At 48.2% G+C, this 16,527-nt stretch overlaps 1 protein-coding gene across 1 annotated transcript in view; it reads right to left on the bottom strand.

The window, feature by feature from the left end:
* Nucleotides 1-448: 448 nt before the first annotated feature.
* The window catches only part of PWWP3A (PWWP domain containing 3A, DNA repair factor), a 55,254-nt gene continuing 39,175 nt past the window's right edge, over nucleotides 449-16,527 (bottom strand). Inside the window, exons 10-13 of the mRNA XM_078670463.1 lie at nucleotides 15,773-15,823; nucleotides 14,243-14,679; nucleotides 13,863-13,951; nucleotides 449-3,255 (exon numbers count right to left, since the gene is read on the bottom strand). Of these exons, the coding sequence (XP_078526589.1) occupies nucleotides 3,150-3,255; nucleotides 13,863-13,951; nucleotides 14,243-14,679; nucleotides 15,773-15,823 (683 nt within the window). The 3' untranslated portion in view covers nucleotides 449-3,149. The remainder of the gene's footprint in view (nucleotides 3,256-13,862; nucleotides 13,952-14,242; nucleotides 14,680-15,772; nucleotides 15,824-16,527) is intronic.

Below are 16,527 nucleotides of genomic sequence, written 5' to 3' on the forward strand. Positions count from 1 at the left end.
CCCCTTGAAATGAGGAGGCCGTAATTCTATGATTTTGGAAAACACATCAGCTTAGAATGGGTAGATACGGTCAGATTCCTTTGGACCATAAATCAGTTGCATTTGTGAACCAGCACGCCTGTTCACCAGAAGAATCTCACGCTGGATACAGAAAAGCAAACTATTCACCAGATGTGTAACAAACATTGTTTTCTGGTATTACAATCAATACAGTGGTACACACACACGTTATTTCATTTATTTTCCGACACCTGCTTCAGGTACATTTTATACGTAAAGGAACGGCAGCAAACAGCACAAACACTGTAGACTTTGCCAAGAGTTTCTGACGCTTCTACTTTTTCTCCAAAGCAGTTGCTGCTGCCTAAAGAGAGACAGAACCCCACCCCCCAGCCGCACTCTTTACAACATTTTTGAAAGATGAAACAATAAGAAAAGATACAACAAATTCTATTTAATTCATTTAATTATAATCAATTCAAAATTCAGTAAAAAAATATCAAAGGACACTGTCCGCTTAAACAGAACTCTAAACACATTCATTGTAAGGTGTACTGACCGCCAACAGTGTTAGGTGACATCAGCTGCTGATGTGTGTATTTGGAACTCATGATTCTTCTAGGTGTGTTCGGCCTGAGGGTGGAAACTGAGTGGTCGCATGAAATAGTAACAATGGGGTCTGATCATTTTTGAAAAGTAGAGAAAGGCAAATTTCCACAAAATTATGCAACCTTCCTTCCTGACAACACCGGACAATTCCTCAAACTACTGTGGATGTTGACATTTGAAGAGCAGGGTCTGGGGTTATAGCAGGAAACACCCACATGTCAGACACCTGCATATGGTCTGAGATCAGACACGAGCGTAGGTTCAAGGGTCACACAACTAGCACCTTGACAGGCCACACCACTGCATCGGGCCAGAGGTCTATTGTAGCGTACGGTCAGAGCTCACAATTCACAGGCAGGCTAGCGGTCTCAAAACCAGCACAGGATCAGAAGTCACAAACCAGAGCAGGGAACATTATTTTTGGCACTATGGTTAAATTCAGCTAAATTCTCACAAGAGACAACTTTCCTAGATATCAAATGTTTCAACACCAGCCAAACATTTATCCAACATCAAAGGATATGTTTTACTCAACACCAAACATTTCTTTTAGGCAAGGCTCTGGAGAGTTCTAGTGTAACTCAGAGGGTACAGAAGGGTTGAGGAGAATTAAAGAGCCAACACGAAGAACAATGAACGCAAACTGCAGGGCAAATGTACAATGTAAGTGGCAGCAAACTCATGCGAGCCCTCCAGATTAGGTGCAACACTATCCGAGGAAAAGCTACAGTCTGGGTTACACCCGGCATAGACTTTACACCCTCTTAAACTTTAACACTTGGGCACAAGACTTGCTCAGCAGTTTCTCACCAAGCAACCACCCTAGCTTAAATAGTGTCTCTACAGTCATCGCCTGAAGCTTGCCAGAAGACAGTAACATCACAGTCTGCGCCTGTCCTGCAGTAATGTCTCCAAGGGACCACATGCGGTTGCTCAGTCGTATATAGACACAGGCAAAGCAGACTGGAGCGACCAGTGTTTACATGAGGGGAGTCAGCACAGTATACAGCAAGAAGCTACAGCATGGCAGCATTTCCCTTGTAAGGCACACAGACCACGAAAGGACTGCAGTGAACCGGTGCACGGCCGGTGTGAACGAGCCGCACAAGGAGCAGTGTGAATACTTTCCAAATACAATCATGGATTATCCCCCCCTCCACCATCACTGGACTTGTAGTTTATGACACTATTTATTCCTTTTGGGTCTTGGATACATTCTCGGTCAAATGAAAAACAGCAGCAACATTAGTAGAAAAATATCAAACCTTCTGTGAATGTACATTGTAAAAAAAGTGCACCTCGCAGGAGGGCGAATTAGTAATCAAGGAGTAAAAGGAAAAAAAAAAGTTACCTTGAGAGACAGTGCAAACTGCCACCCCCACCCCTGTCCCCAAAGAAGTGATGCAGCTCCGTCCCCACACAAGGTGATTATGCAGCCTCCCCCGAACCCCTCCAAACGTTGACTATAGTGCTATGGGTGGGCACCAGAAGAAGGCTAGTTCGACAGTCATTTAAATGCACGGAAACAGAACCATGGAGTTAGCAATTAAAGTTTCCTCCCAAACTTTTTCTATCTGAATGCCCTCTCATTTACCACTTACTGCGTGTGCTAACACACTTCTCTGAGACGGCTCTGCTTGCCCGACCACGTCAGGCAGCACTTAAGCATATATCTCAGTAAAACAGCTCATTTGCTAACCAGACTTCGCACTTTTCTGCACACTCACTCAGATTAAAATCAGGACACTCTAGGATGCCATGACTTTGACATCTGCACGCCATGAGACACATGCTTCTACACTCGCAACAAGGAGCACACCTAAGGCCACGGAAGAGAGACATGGTCCACGATCGAAGGAACACCCTTCAACTGCCCAACCCAGAACAAACTTTTCAGGCCGCAGTCAGACCTGGCTCACCAGTCTCAGATACAGAGGGTCAGCCTTGGAACACAACCACTCACAGATCCCATCACATCAACGCACCGTTCACGAATCCATGGCCCTACGCAAAGATCCTGTGACGTCAAGCACACCACTCAAATTCAGAAAACATGTGCAGTCCCCATAACACCCAGCACATCCTTCTGAAACAGGACTCTCTCCCCTCAGTGGCCCCTTCCCTCCTCTAGTGACAATATGGAGAAGAGTAAGGAGATTCTGAGTAGGGGCAGCACGGTGACCAGAGGAGCTTGGGGGAGCGTCTCAAACAGCGAAGGCAGTTATAACCACATGCCAGTCTGGCAAAGTTCAGTGCAATCACAGTACCACGCAATTAACATGTTGTTCCCTCGGCTTGAATTCAAATAATCAAATGAAACATTTAAAACATAAAATGGGTTAGAGGCACCAATGGTTAGAAAGACAAGAAAGACTGCAAGTTCTCTCGATTTCCCAAGGACGACAGAGTGTCGGGTGGTAACGGATCATGCGATCTCCAGAAACGAGTTCCTGGAAGTCCAGAGCCCGAACTCTGGCTGCTCTCAAGCCACCGTGGGATCCCTGAGGTCAGTCCTTCGAGAAGGGGCACTTGTTAGTGATTCAAGAAGGGAAATGGCCAGCACTCGTGCCCATCGCCCGGGCCGCTGAATCCTGGAGCTCCAGCATCTTCTTCTCCAGGATCTGCTCTTCAAAGATCTCCCTCTCCCTAGAAACAAACATTAGGTTAGAGTTCATGCCAGCTGTGTGCTCAGTTTATGCTTTCGAGTACTTCAAGCCTTCCCATGACTGTCCGCTGGTCTTAAATAAAGGATGCTGTGAAATGGGTTCTCGAGAAGAGCTCGCCCAGATCCCAAGACAGCACTGCTGACAGGCGGCCTGTTACAGAGACTGCACTGGAGCTCATGCAAGGACCAAGTAATGGTGAAAGAGAGATCGCGCAGAGCGATGCCTTAAGCCAGTAGACCCCCGTCGTTCTGTGTTACTAACACATGAACATACTCACCGTTAACACTGGTCTGCAGCATGTCATCTTCCTTCTATTCAGATTTTTTGTGTGTATAGTTTACACATCCTCGTGCATTTTAGGCTAGGGCAGATCACACCAAAAACCGTGACAGCAAATGGTTCACACAATCCAGCAAAAGTTGAGTTCCACATCAAATTGGAGGAAAGGAGATGAGGAAGAGAGGGGAACAAAGCCCAAATGATTGTACAAAACACTAATGTGGGTGAACAATACTCCAAGGACACAAAAGCAATCATTTCAGGTTCCAAAGGCCCTTACAGAGGCCTACAAGGGCACCGCCCAGTGCTAAAACCCCAACCCTTGAACCAAGAACTCATAATTTGATTCTTACATCTAGCAAAAGCAGCAGATGTTACCAGATTTACAGATAACTTGTAATCCTTCTAATATGCTCAGCCCACTGGGTATTCTCAAATTTCCCGGATCTCCCTGGGCAACGCTTCACGATAAAGAGTGTTAGAAATCGGGTCCTCTAGTTGGCAGGTTGTTACCCTGTTAGAGTACGGACCTTCTTCCTAGTCAGGATAAGGAAGTTAAAATTCTAAATTAACCCCTGCTCACCCTCTTGGCCGCCTGGCACTAGCAGTCAGGCTTATCTCAGAGGCAGTGTGTAAAGCATTTGTCACCAACCAGCACTAATACAGTGAAAACATTACAAAAGGACACCACACCAGTTTTTGAACAATAGCCAATATTTATCTGTATAAAACAAGACCAAAACAATAAAAAACGAACACAGCTTTTTAAAATACTCAAAGCAAAAGTAGACTTTAAAAACAGTTCCTTGAAGTAGACAACTCCGTCCGGGGCCATCACAACAGTTCTGGCTGTCCGCAGTGTCACCCGCCAGCTAAGGTGCCGGGAAGACCCGCAAAACATTACATTTAGAAATGCAGGGCATCGGGGACCTTTCGATGGGCTCCGACGAGCCGGAGTCAGTCCCGTAGGTCGTTGCAGGCGTCGTTGGCCCCTTGAATGCACATGCGTTGCAGGTCGAACTCAGTGCGTTTGAAGTCGGGAGCGCGAGTGTCTGGGCTGCGGTGTGTAGTGCAGCCTACTTAGGTCACGGTGAACGCAGCGGCTCGCTGATTGCATCCAACTGCCTTGGTAAGACCAGGGCTGCGATGCGAAGTGGGGAGCTGCTCATTGGGGTGCTAGCAGGTCATGGTGCAGGCAAGGGGAGCGTCATTGCTGAAGCAAAGTCGCCGGCTGAGGAACTGGAGTCAATGGCGTCGATGACGGTGGGCTATGGCTGCGGGCTGTGCACTGTGTAACTTACAAGCAGTGCCCCCAAACCATGGTGCAGGCAGAGGTGTCAATGTCAGCTTGGACCACCATCGTCTGTGAGACCAGGGCTGCGGTACGAAGCGGGATGGTGCTCCGATTTCTCCACTAGCGGTGTCCAAAGGTGACGGTGCTGGCAGCAGGTCGGGGGTGTAAACGGGGGTGAGACCAGGGTTGCAGTGTGAAGTGTGGCAGTGCCTTTGGGTCACGGAGCCAGCAGCAGCGTTGGGTTGCCTTTTCTTCTGTTGCAGTACAAAACACACAGTTCCCAGTGCTGGTAGCAGATGCCTTTGAAGTCTTTGTTGTTCCTGAGACTTTTAGAACAGGGACAAATTTTGCCTCAAGCAAGCATTTGGAGATACTCAGAGAAAACTGATGCAGAAGGTCCAGTCACTGCAGGCCAACACAGCAAAGCACACAGCAAAGTGGTAGTCTCTCCTCACAGCTTCTCCAGCTCTTCTTCTTGGCAGGTTTCTTGATCCAAAAGAGTTCTAATTTCCTGGGGTCAGGGACCCAATATGTATACCACATTACCCATTGAAGTTGGTTCAAACAAAGTTCCACTGGCATACATAAACCAGTTCAGCCTGACTCAGGCCAGGTTCACCACAGGAAGTGGAGACAGCTTTGTGAGAGGCAGACACAGTTCATTCAGTTGCAAGCGACAACTCCTCCCACTAGTCTAAATAGAGCCAGGTCTATTCAGCCTGGTTACGAGTCACTCAGGAAAGGCAGGACACACATCAACACCCCCCTTGTGTCTGTCTAGAGTGAGTGAACATTCCCAACCCTGTCAGTCTAAAGCACAGACAGCTAATACACAAAACAGGCAGAGGCACATGGATGGTTAGACAAGGAAATACCCACTTTCTAAAAGTGGAAATCCAAACACACAATATAAAACTAATCTGTACTAAAAGATGCATTTTAAAATCCTGAGTTCGGAATACCAAACTCCGCTTTTCTATCGTCTCCCCCTCACCAGTTACATGTGTAAGTGTTACAAAGAAGCCCCCATTTTAACCTATGGAAGAGATAGCCTTTAAACAGCTAAAACGAAATGCACAGTATTTTACCATCAGGGAATGTACAACACACCAGTATATATCCCACCTTTCACATACACCGCACCCTGCCCACAGGGAAACCTTGGGCCTACCTGAGGGGTGTCTTACATGTAAGAAAAGGGAAGGATAGGGCCTGGCTAGTGTGTGCACTTTCCAGGTCGACATGGCAGTAGAGACTGCGAGAAAGCACTGCACTGGGGGTCTGAGACCACTTTGAAAGGCTGCATGTGCGGGTGGCACAATAAGTGCTGCAGGCCCACTAGCAGCATTTGACTTACAGACCCTGGCACACACAGTGCACTGTACTACAGACTTAGTAGTAAATCAAATAAGCCACTCATGGAAACACCAAATCATAATCCTTTATAGTAGGAGCACTTGCACTTTGCACACTTTCTCACTTCTGTTCAGTGTTAGAGACACTAAACCAGCAAACACAAGGTCAAAAACAAGAGGTCAAAAACCAAAACATCTGGGGGCAAACCCGCTGAAAAAGCCAAGTCTAACACAGAGCAATTCTGATCGGTCTACACTCCCCAAAAATATGGAGTGTACGAAAGGAAGAGCATACTCGCAGCATTGTCACTTGTATGCTAGCAGTAAACTGAGACATTCTCTATCTTTAAAGGAGGCTTGGAGAGGATGCAGTTGAGACAGCGCTACAAAAATAAATCAGTTATTAAAAGTTGCACCTTGGCAACTAAGACTCACCCAATTGTTTTACACTTGAGAAACAAACAAACTGTTGAAGTTTACAGTATATCTGCAGAAACAAAGGGGCCCCGTGGCCCCTTCCATGGTGGCTTTTCCAAAGCACAGCATCGATCTGTTAATACTGGATGTATATGGGGTGGAGTGGACTAATGCATCAACTACAAAAATCTGCCTTTGAACATCATGGTCACAGCTTTAAATCCCTTTCAGGTCAACTCAGCCTTTCTCCCTTATGAGGTCTATAAAACCCCATCCCTGGGCTGTGAAACATTAAATATATTTTATCTATCGAAAGTGTCAAGAGACAGACCATAGTGGTGAGAAAGCAACTGACACATAAACCTATAATGTGTGCTTGAGGCTTTCAGCTGTGCCTTGCTGTGTGTTCACATTACTCATTACCAAGTCGTTCGACAGCCGTCCGTGTGCTGAACTGAGGAATCAGGAGGGCAAGCGGACCTCCTCCTTCCTTCCGACAGACCCTCAATTGTGCCTTCGCCTTCCATAGCACCCATGGTTTTTAGACCCAGGCAGATTTCCTGCAGCGCCCCAGTTCGTCCCAGTGCTGTTCAACCTCTTTGTCCTGCCACTGGCTCAAGCAGTTGCATTCCTTTGGTTTCACTTTCCACGCCTATGATGAGCCCACTCTGACAATCTTTGGTGATTAAACATTTTCTGACCCAAGCAGTTGATTCACAGGTAATGTTGATAACACAAAGACTGCTTAGATAGCGGAGAAGACCTCTAGTCTTCCGAGTAGCCTGAATGGACCAATGCACAGGTCCAGTTCCAGGTACCTGAAAAGTACACGCACTGAAGGTAGACATTTCTAATGCCGGGTTTCTTCAGTTATATACACATTTATCTCCTTCCACTGCATGCTACCAGGGTATGTGCCCAACGCCTTCAGAGCTCAGAAGTCCAATCTCGGGGGTCTTTGAGCAGATAGCAGAGCCCACTCAGAGGTTTGCTTCTTTCACGCCAATCTGCAAGTTCAGTTCTCTTGCCTACACTCAAAATTGGGAGCAACATCGTAGTATGGAAGAACAAAAGATAGGAAGGTTGACTGAAGGAAATAAACGTCCCGGACTAAAAGAAACAGGGTTACTATTGGGAGGAACTTCTGGTTATTCTTACCTCACTCCCTCTTCAATCATATGCAGGCCATGACACATAGCTCTTTAGCAGAGTTGGTACCACATTCTCAAATTGTGCAAGGCCTTTCAACCAATCAAAATAAGCTAGAGGGCAGTCTGCACAGTAAAAATGTGTGTGGTCCGCTGAGCATCCGGGTAAATATAGAAGTGAGGTAGGGAGACTGTTATCTCAGAATATATGAAGTGTAGTTATTCTGGGTCAAAATAAACGATGATGTACAAAATATCTTTTTGAAAACAATGCATGACATCTCACTGATGGTGCCTGCAGAGTAATAATGCAAGGAGCTGATGGGACGTTGACCAGATCTGTGGTTTCTATATAACCAAACTGCAGCCACAGGTTCCACATGATAAAAGTTTAGTTGAAAGGCTCAGGAAGCCGGAGCCCAAGCTCAGCGATTGTGAAGAAGGGGGATCGAACAAGCCTTCTCTGTGACGGACGGTTTTCCAAAAGGGGGAACAGCAAACAAAGAGCCCCCGACAGACTGAGGCCTCTCTTCTGGATGGGACAAAAGTTATTATAATCAGTGTGCTTCAGGAGCAGATTAAGAACGGGTGATTGCTGGGTCAGAGGTGCTCCAATGAGAGGGATACACCCCAAGTGTGGAGTCTATCCCTTAGGAACCAGGCTATGATGTGACAGCTGAATTTAAGTCAAGACCACAGGCTTTTTTGCTAGCCAGCCTGTGGGGAGATTAAATACTGTTTCTTTCTTGCAAAGGTCCATATAGTCCGCGTGACAGTGGTTGCCTACCTACCCTTGTGAGGGAGAGAATAAGGGCCAGGGCTGATGTGGCTACGCATGTCTTTCCGGTAAGCTGATCAGACGGGAAGTAATCCATTTAAGGCCCAAGGTTCATGGCAGCTCAGGCTGCTCTCTAAGTTTGACCCAATACCATGCACATTTCTTTAAACTAGAGTCACCTGTTAGGGTCCCTCATTGCAATTGTAGATTTCTGCTTCACTCCAGTGAAACCCTCCCTCCTACCTTTCTTATGTTGTTGGCTGTAACCTTACAGCTTTAACTCTATGGCTGTACCAGTTTATGCCCGAGCCACATCTAGTCCTTGACCAGCGTGGACTGGCAGGACCACAGACTTACCTGAGAGAAATCCTATTAAATAGACAAGACACACTTAACAAGAATTGGAGAAGAATCTGAACTTTGAAAAAGGAAGTATTTTAGAGGTCACATGCTTTATTTCTAAAGTGAGATGCTACCCTATTTATTTATTTATTTGCGGGTTTATAACGCGCTTGATTCACTCCTACAGGAGTATCTCTGCACCCATAACACCAGAAGCATGATCGAGCGGTCAATGGATAGCAAATTACTTCTGAAAAAGGAAAGTAAGTTTTGAGCTTCTTTCCGAAGCTCAGATGTTCAGAACATTGCCTCAATTCAAGGGGAAGCTTATTCCATAAAACAGGACCAACTACCGATAAGGCCTTGCCACCCTGTCTGGCCTTTCTCACAGCAGGCACTCAGGAGAAGCTGGTCGCTGGACCTAAGGGACCGAACCGGGTTGTATGGAATACATTTATCTCTCCAGTGCGATGGCCCAAGTCCGTTTAGGCTCTTATGTATTAAACAACAGGTCTTAAATTTTACCCTGTTACGGACTGAGAGCCAATGCAATTTATCCAAGAGAGGTTTAGATGGTGATCTGGGGGGGGGGGGGGCATTTAATACCAGCCTGGCAGCGGTATTTTGAATCATCTGAAGTTTGGCTAGTACTCCCTCATTGGCTGACAGCAAAAGGCCGTTACAATAGTCAAAACGACTAAGTATCAGAGCTTGCACCAAGGTTTTCCTGGTGAAGTCCGGTAGCAGGAGAAAGACCTTTTGCAACAGTCCGATAACATGGAAGCAGGAACCCACAGTGATGTTACAGTGCTGCTTAAAAGAGAGTTCACAATCCAAATGCACTCCTAGATTCTTCACAACCAATTTAGGGTCTGGGCCCGGGCCAAGATCTTGCGGCCACCAGTCCGGGGTCCACAAAATCTTCGCTTCCCCAAAAAGTACAACCTACGTTTTACCTACATTGCACTGTAGGTAATTAGAAGTCATTCAATTTGCTACCGCCTTCATGCCATTGCAGAAAGAAGTTTTCACTTCGTCGGTAAGGGTTTTAAAAGGAAACAGGAGCTGGGTATCATCCGCGTATGATACTGGGATGAAGCCAAACTCTCTCAAGATTTAAGCCAGGGGGGCCACATAGATGTTAAAAAGAGTTGGGCTCAAACAAGAGCCCTGTGGCACCCCCTTGGTTTCCACCGAACGAAATGTGCCCATACTAACCGATTGAGTCCGGTTAGATAGGAAACTTCTTAACCAGGCCAGTGCTGTACTCACAAGACCGATCTTAGCAAGTCGATCGAGCAGAATCTTATGGGAAATAGTGTCGAACGCTGCCGACAGATCTAACAGCACCAGGACTACTGCATGACCCCTGTCCTGGTACATGTGTAGATCATCCATTACTGACAGTAGTGCCGACTCAGCACTATGATTCAGCCTAAAGCCAAATTGCGAATGATCTAGACTGCCGCCCCGTTCGATATAGCTCGAAAGATGCTTGTTTACATGTCTTTCAGTGAGCTTTCCCATGAATGGAAGCAGGGATATAGGTCTAAGTTTAGACAAATCCGTCCAAGGGATTGTAGTATTCTTCCTAATCAATCAATCACAGCACTTGTATAGCGCGCTACTCACCCAGGAGGGTCTCAAGGCGCTTGGGGGAAGGGGTCCGCTACTGCTCGAACAGCCAGGTCTTGAGTTGTCTCCTGAAGGTGAGGTGGTCCTGGGTCAGCCGAAGGTGGATGGGGAGGGAGTTCCATGTCTTGGCCGCCAGGTAGGAGAAGGATCTGCCTCCGATGGTGGCTCTTCGGATGCGTGGTACGGCGGCGAGGGCGAGGCTGGTGGACCGTAGCTGGCGGCCGGGCGTGTAGAAGGTCAGGCGGTCGTTGAGGTACTTGGGGCCCAGGTCGTGGAGAGACTTGTGTGCGTGGGTGAGGAGTCTGAACGTTATCCTCTTGTTGACGGGGAGCCAGTGCAGGTCCCTCAGGTGGCCGGAGATGTGGCTGCGTCGGAGGGACGTCCAGTATGAGTCGGGCGGAGACGTTCTGGATGCGTTGGAGTCTTTTCTGTAGTTTGGCTGTGGTTCCGGCGTAGAGGGTGTTTCCGTAGTCCAGTCGGCTGGTGACGAGGGCCTGGGTGACCGTCTTCCTGGTTTCGGTTGGGATCCATCGGAAGATCTTGCGAAGCATGCGAAGGGTGTGGAAGCATGACGAGGAGACGGCGTTGACTTGTCTGGTCATCGAGAGGGAGGAGTCCAGGATGAAGCCTAGGTTGCGTGCGTGGTCTGTTGGCTTGGGAGCGGTGCCCAGGGCTGGGGGCCACCAGGAGTCGTCCCAGGCGGAGGGTGATGGTCTTAGGATGAGGACTTCCGTCTTGTCTGAGTTCAGTTTCAGGCGGCTGTTCTTCATCCACTCGGCAACGTCTTTCATCCCTTTGTGTAGGCTGGTTCTGACGGTGGCGGGGTCGTTGGTGAGGGAGAGGATCCGCTGGGTGTCGTCGGCGTAGGAGATGATGTTGAGGTTGTGTTGGCGTGCGATGGCAGCAAGAGGTCTCATGTAGACGTTGAAGAGGGTGGGGCTGAGTGATGATCCTTGCGGGACGCCGCAGATGACTTCGGTGGCCTCGGATCGAAACGGGGGAGGCGGACTCTCTGTGTTCTTCCGGCGAGGAACGAGAGGATCCACTCCAGTGCCTTCACTTGGATTCCAGTGTTGCTGAGGCGTTGGACTAGGGTGCGGTGGCAGACAGTGTCGAACGCTGCAGAGAGGTCCAGGAGAATGAGTGCCGCTGTTTCCCCGTTGTCGAGCAGGGCTCGGATGTCGTCGGTGGCTGCGATGAGGGCGGTCTCGGTGCTGTGGTTGGCTCTGAAACCGGACTGCGAGGGGTCGAGGGATCCGTTCGTCTCGAGGAAGGCGGCAAGCTGTCTGTTGATGATCTTCTCGATGACTTTGGCAGGAAAAGGGAGGAGCGAGATGGGGCGGAAGTTCTTGAGGTCGGTGGGGTCTGCTGTTGGTTTCTTCAGTAGGACATGGCTTTTGTAGTTCGGACTGGACTGTTCCCATGGGGCAACAGGGTCAGCGCTGATTTGCATATCGCCATTGTCTAACCCAGGGTGGTGTGGAGTGGAAAAACGATGGATTTGGGCCCAGATCTTTTGACTGGGGTGAATGTGTGACATTGATCCACATTCTGTCCATCATTGTTGTGTTTGTGGTTTCTTCAGTAGGGCGCTGAGCTCGGCGTGCTTCCAGGTCTCCGGGAAGGTGGCAGTGTTGAAGGAGATGTTGATGACGTCCCGGAGTTGGGGTGCAATGGTGGAGTCGGCCTTGTTGAAGACGTGGTGGGGGCAGGGGTCGGTGGGGGATCCGGAGTGGATGGTGTTCATCGTGCGGGCTGTGTCTTCGGTGGTTACCGTGGTCCAGGTGCGGAGGGTGGCGGTGGGGTGCGTTGGTTCGGTGGTTGGGTGCGAGGGCGGTGCGCCGAAGCTTCCTAATAGGTCTTACCGATGCCTTTTTCCATGCCATGGGCACTCTGCCTTCAATCCGTGATAGATTCACCAAATGCCTAATCCCTGTGTCCAGTGTCTTAGTGTATAACAAGAGTTTACACCACCTCATAGCTAGCAACTTCTACTTCAAGGAGACAACGCTTCAGTGTAGAACACAAGTTTACCCTCTTAAGCTAGTAACTAGTACTTCTCCTGGACTTCAAGGAGACAATGCTCCAGTGCAGAACAGGAGATTTCAAGGATATTTTTTCTGCTAGCGGTCTTCTTTAAGGCTAGAGATAAACTTTCAAAGTTGCAGGATCCATGCTGCTCTGACCGACCAGACAGTAGGGACTTGAATGGCTGCGCTTAGAGCGAAGCAGATCCTGACTGCCAGAAGAACAGTTCGAGGCTCAGCTGACTCTAGGTCTGCACTGAGGGCGCCTCAACCGACTGAGCAAACCTGGAGTCAGAAAATCCTTTGCAGAGTAGCCAGCCAGTCACTCGAGTATCTCAAGATCAATGCTCGAGTCATGGGCCATCCCCATGCCCCTTATAGTGACCACATCTGGACATTGCAGCCCCTCCCACAAACACTTTCCTGGGGTTGTAGCCCTTGACCAGGAAGTCAGTCTGGCCTAGACCCATTTGAAGCATCTTCATGGTGCCAAGGGCGCCAGCGGGGCCTGCGTTTCGAAGATACTATTGGGTACTAACCACACACAGCAGTAACAAGTTGGGACTGGACCTTTTCTTGGGGTCCAATGGTCCCACAAGTTTGCACTGTTAAATCATGACCATGGCTGGTGCATTTGAAGACAGCCCGTACAATTTGGAAGCTCTAGGCAACGCACACTGGATGCTGCTTCTTGGCGACATCAAGATGTGTACAAGACCAGTTGTGGCTGTAACTGGTCTCACCTGAACTGTGCCCTGATCGCCAGTAGCACCCAGGATCAGGCCCGAGAAGCCCCTTGGCACCTTAAACCCCTACTATGTTGGGAGCTGAGAGGTTACAGAGAGAGCGAGTTCACTGGGAAACTCAAGACTAAGGTCTCCAACTCTGGGCTGTGTGATCAGTTTGGTGCAAAGTACGAGATTTTAAACAGAGATGATCAGATGGGACATAGCAAACATGGTACATCATATCCTGCTGAGACACAACCCTTGGCCACTGGCTGAGACTGTTTACAAGCACTTCAGTAAAACCGGACATCATATCCTGCCGACACACAACCCTGCCCACTGACAGACTGTTTACAGGCAAAACACCAATACATATCTACCAACAGTATCACAAGTGGAATGAGCTCACACCTCTTGCTGAAGAGTAAATCCAGTGCACCGTAGGAGTGGATGTTTGTTGGCGGGGCCATGGGGGGAGTCAAATCTCTTGGAACAGATCTTACCTACAGCTGATTGAGGGCTTTCTCAGAGCACGGAGCGTTGGGGTACGGGGGTAACCGAGAACCACGAGGGGAAGCGCTCACCTTTGGCTGACTGAAGGTCCCTTCATGTATTTCTCTTCAGCTTTCTTGTAGTCAATCTTATCCACAGCAGAGATGGCGTAAATCACAGCCTAAAAGGCAGAGACGACAAACTGAATAAAGAAATATGAAAAGAACTGGCATCATAAAGCAAAGGTCATTCCCAGTCCTACGGCATCAACTCGGAGGAAAGCCAGTCTCACATCATTTACTCCAAACTTCAAGAAGAGCCCAAAGTAAGAGAGGATTGGACATATACAGGTACATAAACACTTCCACAGCCAAACACACACTGACCCAATCCCTTGTCCCCTCTCAGAGTGAGGAACAGGTGGATGTACAGCTGACCCCGACTCTGCTCGTGGAGGGTCCCAGCCACCTACCTCGGGCAGGAGGACATCCAGGATGAAACGGATCAGGTCTCCTCCGTTCATGAGTGTCTTGACAAGGCTGCTCATCTGATCGCACATGGTTTGCAGATAATCCACCACTAGCTCCAGCTGTTCCTCGTCTTCCAGGTACGTCTCCACACACGTCAGGTAGCGGCAAGGGTGCAAGAATTCGTGCAGCCAGCGTGACTGTCTCTCACCCTTCAGAACCGACAACAGGTGCTTCTCAGCCTTCTTTGCTTTCACAATGTACTCCACAAGCTTTTCGTTTGCTTTGTCCCTGGCTGCTCGGGTGCGATCAGGTAGGCACTTCCTGTTGAGGTGAGATCTGGAGGGAGTTAATTCCGTCTGTGAGTCGTCGGTGTCTGTCTCCAAACTGGGGAAAGTCAATTGAAAAGGCCCTTTCTGAACCTCTCTCCGCACTGGGTAACCTAGCATAAAAGTCAGTCGTCAGCAAAATTAATAAATGCATGTTGTAAGACACTGTAATGCGCAAGATCACGGGAATTATGCGACTCAATGACTCATACATTCTCCATATAATTAAGGATTTACAACAACTGCCACATAACCCACTATCTGCTGCATAATTGGTAGATTTAAACAAAAATAAGCTTTTTAGCTCAAAGTGGACGAAGGTTTTCAGGGGGTGGAGACATGTAAATTACACTTTTGAGTAACTTCACACTTGCATTTTATGAATAGCCCAAAGTACTAAAATAACAAAAAAATTAAGAGTAAACTTACATGTGTCACTTACTCACAAGTGTAAATTACCTTTGTGAATAGCCCTGTGAGTCGCTGCCACCAGGAAGCGGAATTGTGTACAGTACGTAAATCAATAATAAGATTCATTCTACAACATATCAGACATAAAAGTCCTTGCAATGTAAGGCTAGATTAGCCTTACTTACACCATTTTCTAGTGCGCCCAATAGACTTTCTAAAGAAAGTGAAGGGATTTTAAAAAACAGCTCAGTTACTGGTGCGATGACAGGGCTCGAAAATTTCCCTCGACTGCTCGCATAGTCGAGCTAAATTTAACACGGTCGAGCCGTTTTTAGGTCCTACTCGCCCTTTCTGGCGAGTAGGGAAACAAACAAACTTTTGTCCTCTGTCTGAGAAAACGGAGCAAATGTGACAAGATAACAAGATTCAAAGGCATTTTTATTGCTCACAAAGTTAATGAGCAATAAAAATGCCTTTAAATCTTGTTATTTTGTCACATTTGCTCAACGGAGGTCAAGTAGGTTGCAGTTAGGTCGAGGACATTATGTAAGGTACTAGTCCTGCAGGACTAGTACCATTTTTTATATTTTTCGAGCCCTGGATGACTAGGAGTTATAGAACAGACACTGCATTACAACTTTACTTTCTGCTCAATAATTGAGAAGGAGAAAAATCAGAGAGGTGATCAGCACTTGAAGCATGTGTAAGCGTCATGTCTGAAGTAGACAACAAGAACGGTCTTAACATGAAGTGAAGGGTGTGCTCACATGCTCTGCCTTGAAAGGTGACACTTACTGATTTCTGCTGCACAGTACTCTGTAAAGGAACCCGAAAAGGAGCCACAACCTGCAAGACGAAAAACAGCCCAGTGTAAATGGTCATACACACTTATCTGTAATGGATCTATAGGACAGCCTCCCTATAAGAGACCACAGGAGTTCACTGTGGTCCCCGTCCCCCTGGAGAAATCCTGCACTCCACAACCCCACACAGACATCAACACCCCCTCCCCCAACCAAACCAGGGGCACCAGCTTCACCACATGGCATGTGGTACCCTCTACGGAGACCTCAAGCAGGTTTCAGTAATTCGATGCAGGGGGTTTACAAGCTGTCTCCCATCCACAAGCCTAGGTACCCCATCCATTAGTAACCCTACTGCAGGGGTGGGGGAGGAATTGGTGCAAACCTTCACCCCCCCCCCCACCAGCAACCCCCCCAAAACTCTAATCTCACACACAGACCATTACAAACAGCTGTATCAGCAATTGCAATCTCCTGCATTAGCAGACCCCTAGACTAGCGAAACCACTCCTCTTGTTACTCACTTCTACCCCATAATCCTAAACCTGCTGGCCTCCTACTGCAATGTGCTGGGGAAGAATGAGCCGGAGAGGCTCACTCACCCAGGAAAGGTTCGATATGCGTGTGCATCGCCAGGCACGCCAGTCTGTTGGAACCAGGTCGGTAATCAACCCACCAACACGGGGGAGTTCAGGCATTCTTGGAGACTATACCTTGCTGTTGAAAACAAGCACCCAAGGACGACAT

The sequence above is a fragment of the Lissotriton helveticus genome, chromosome 12, assembly GCF_964261635.1.
Source record: "Lissotriton helveticus chromosome 12, aLisHel1.1, whole genome shotgun sequence".
NCBI classification, from domain to species: domain Eukaryota; kingdom Metazoa; phylum Chordata; class Amphibia; order Caudata; family Salamandridae; genus Lissotriton; species Lissotriton helveticus.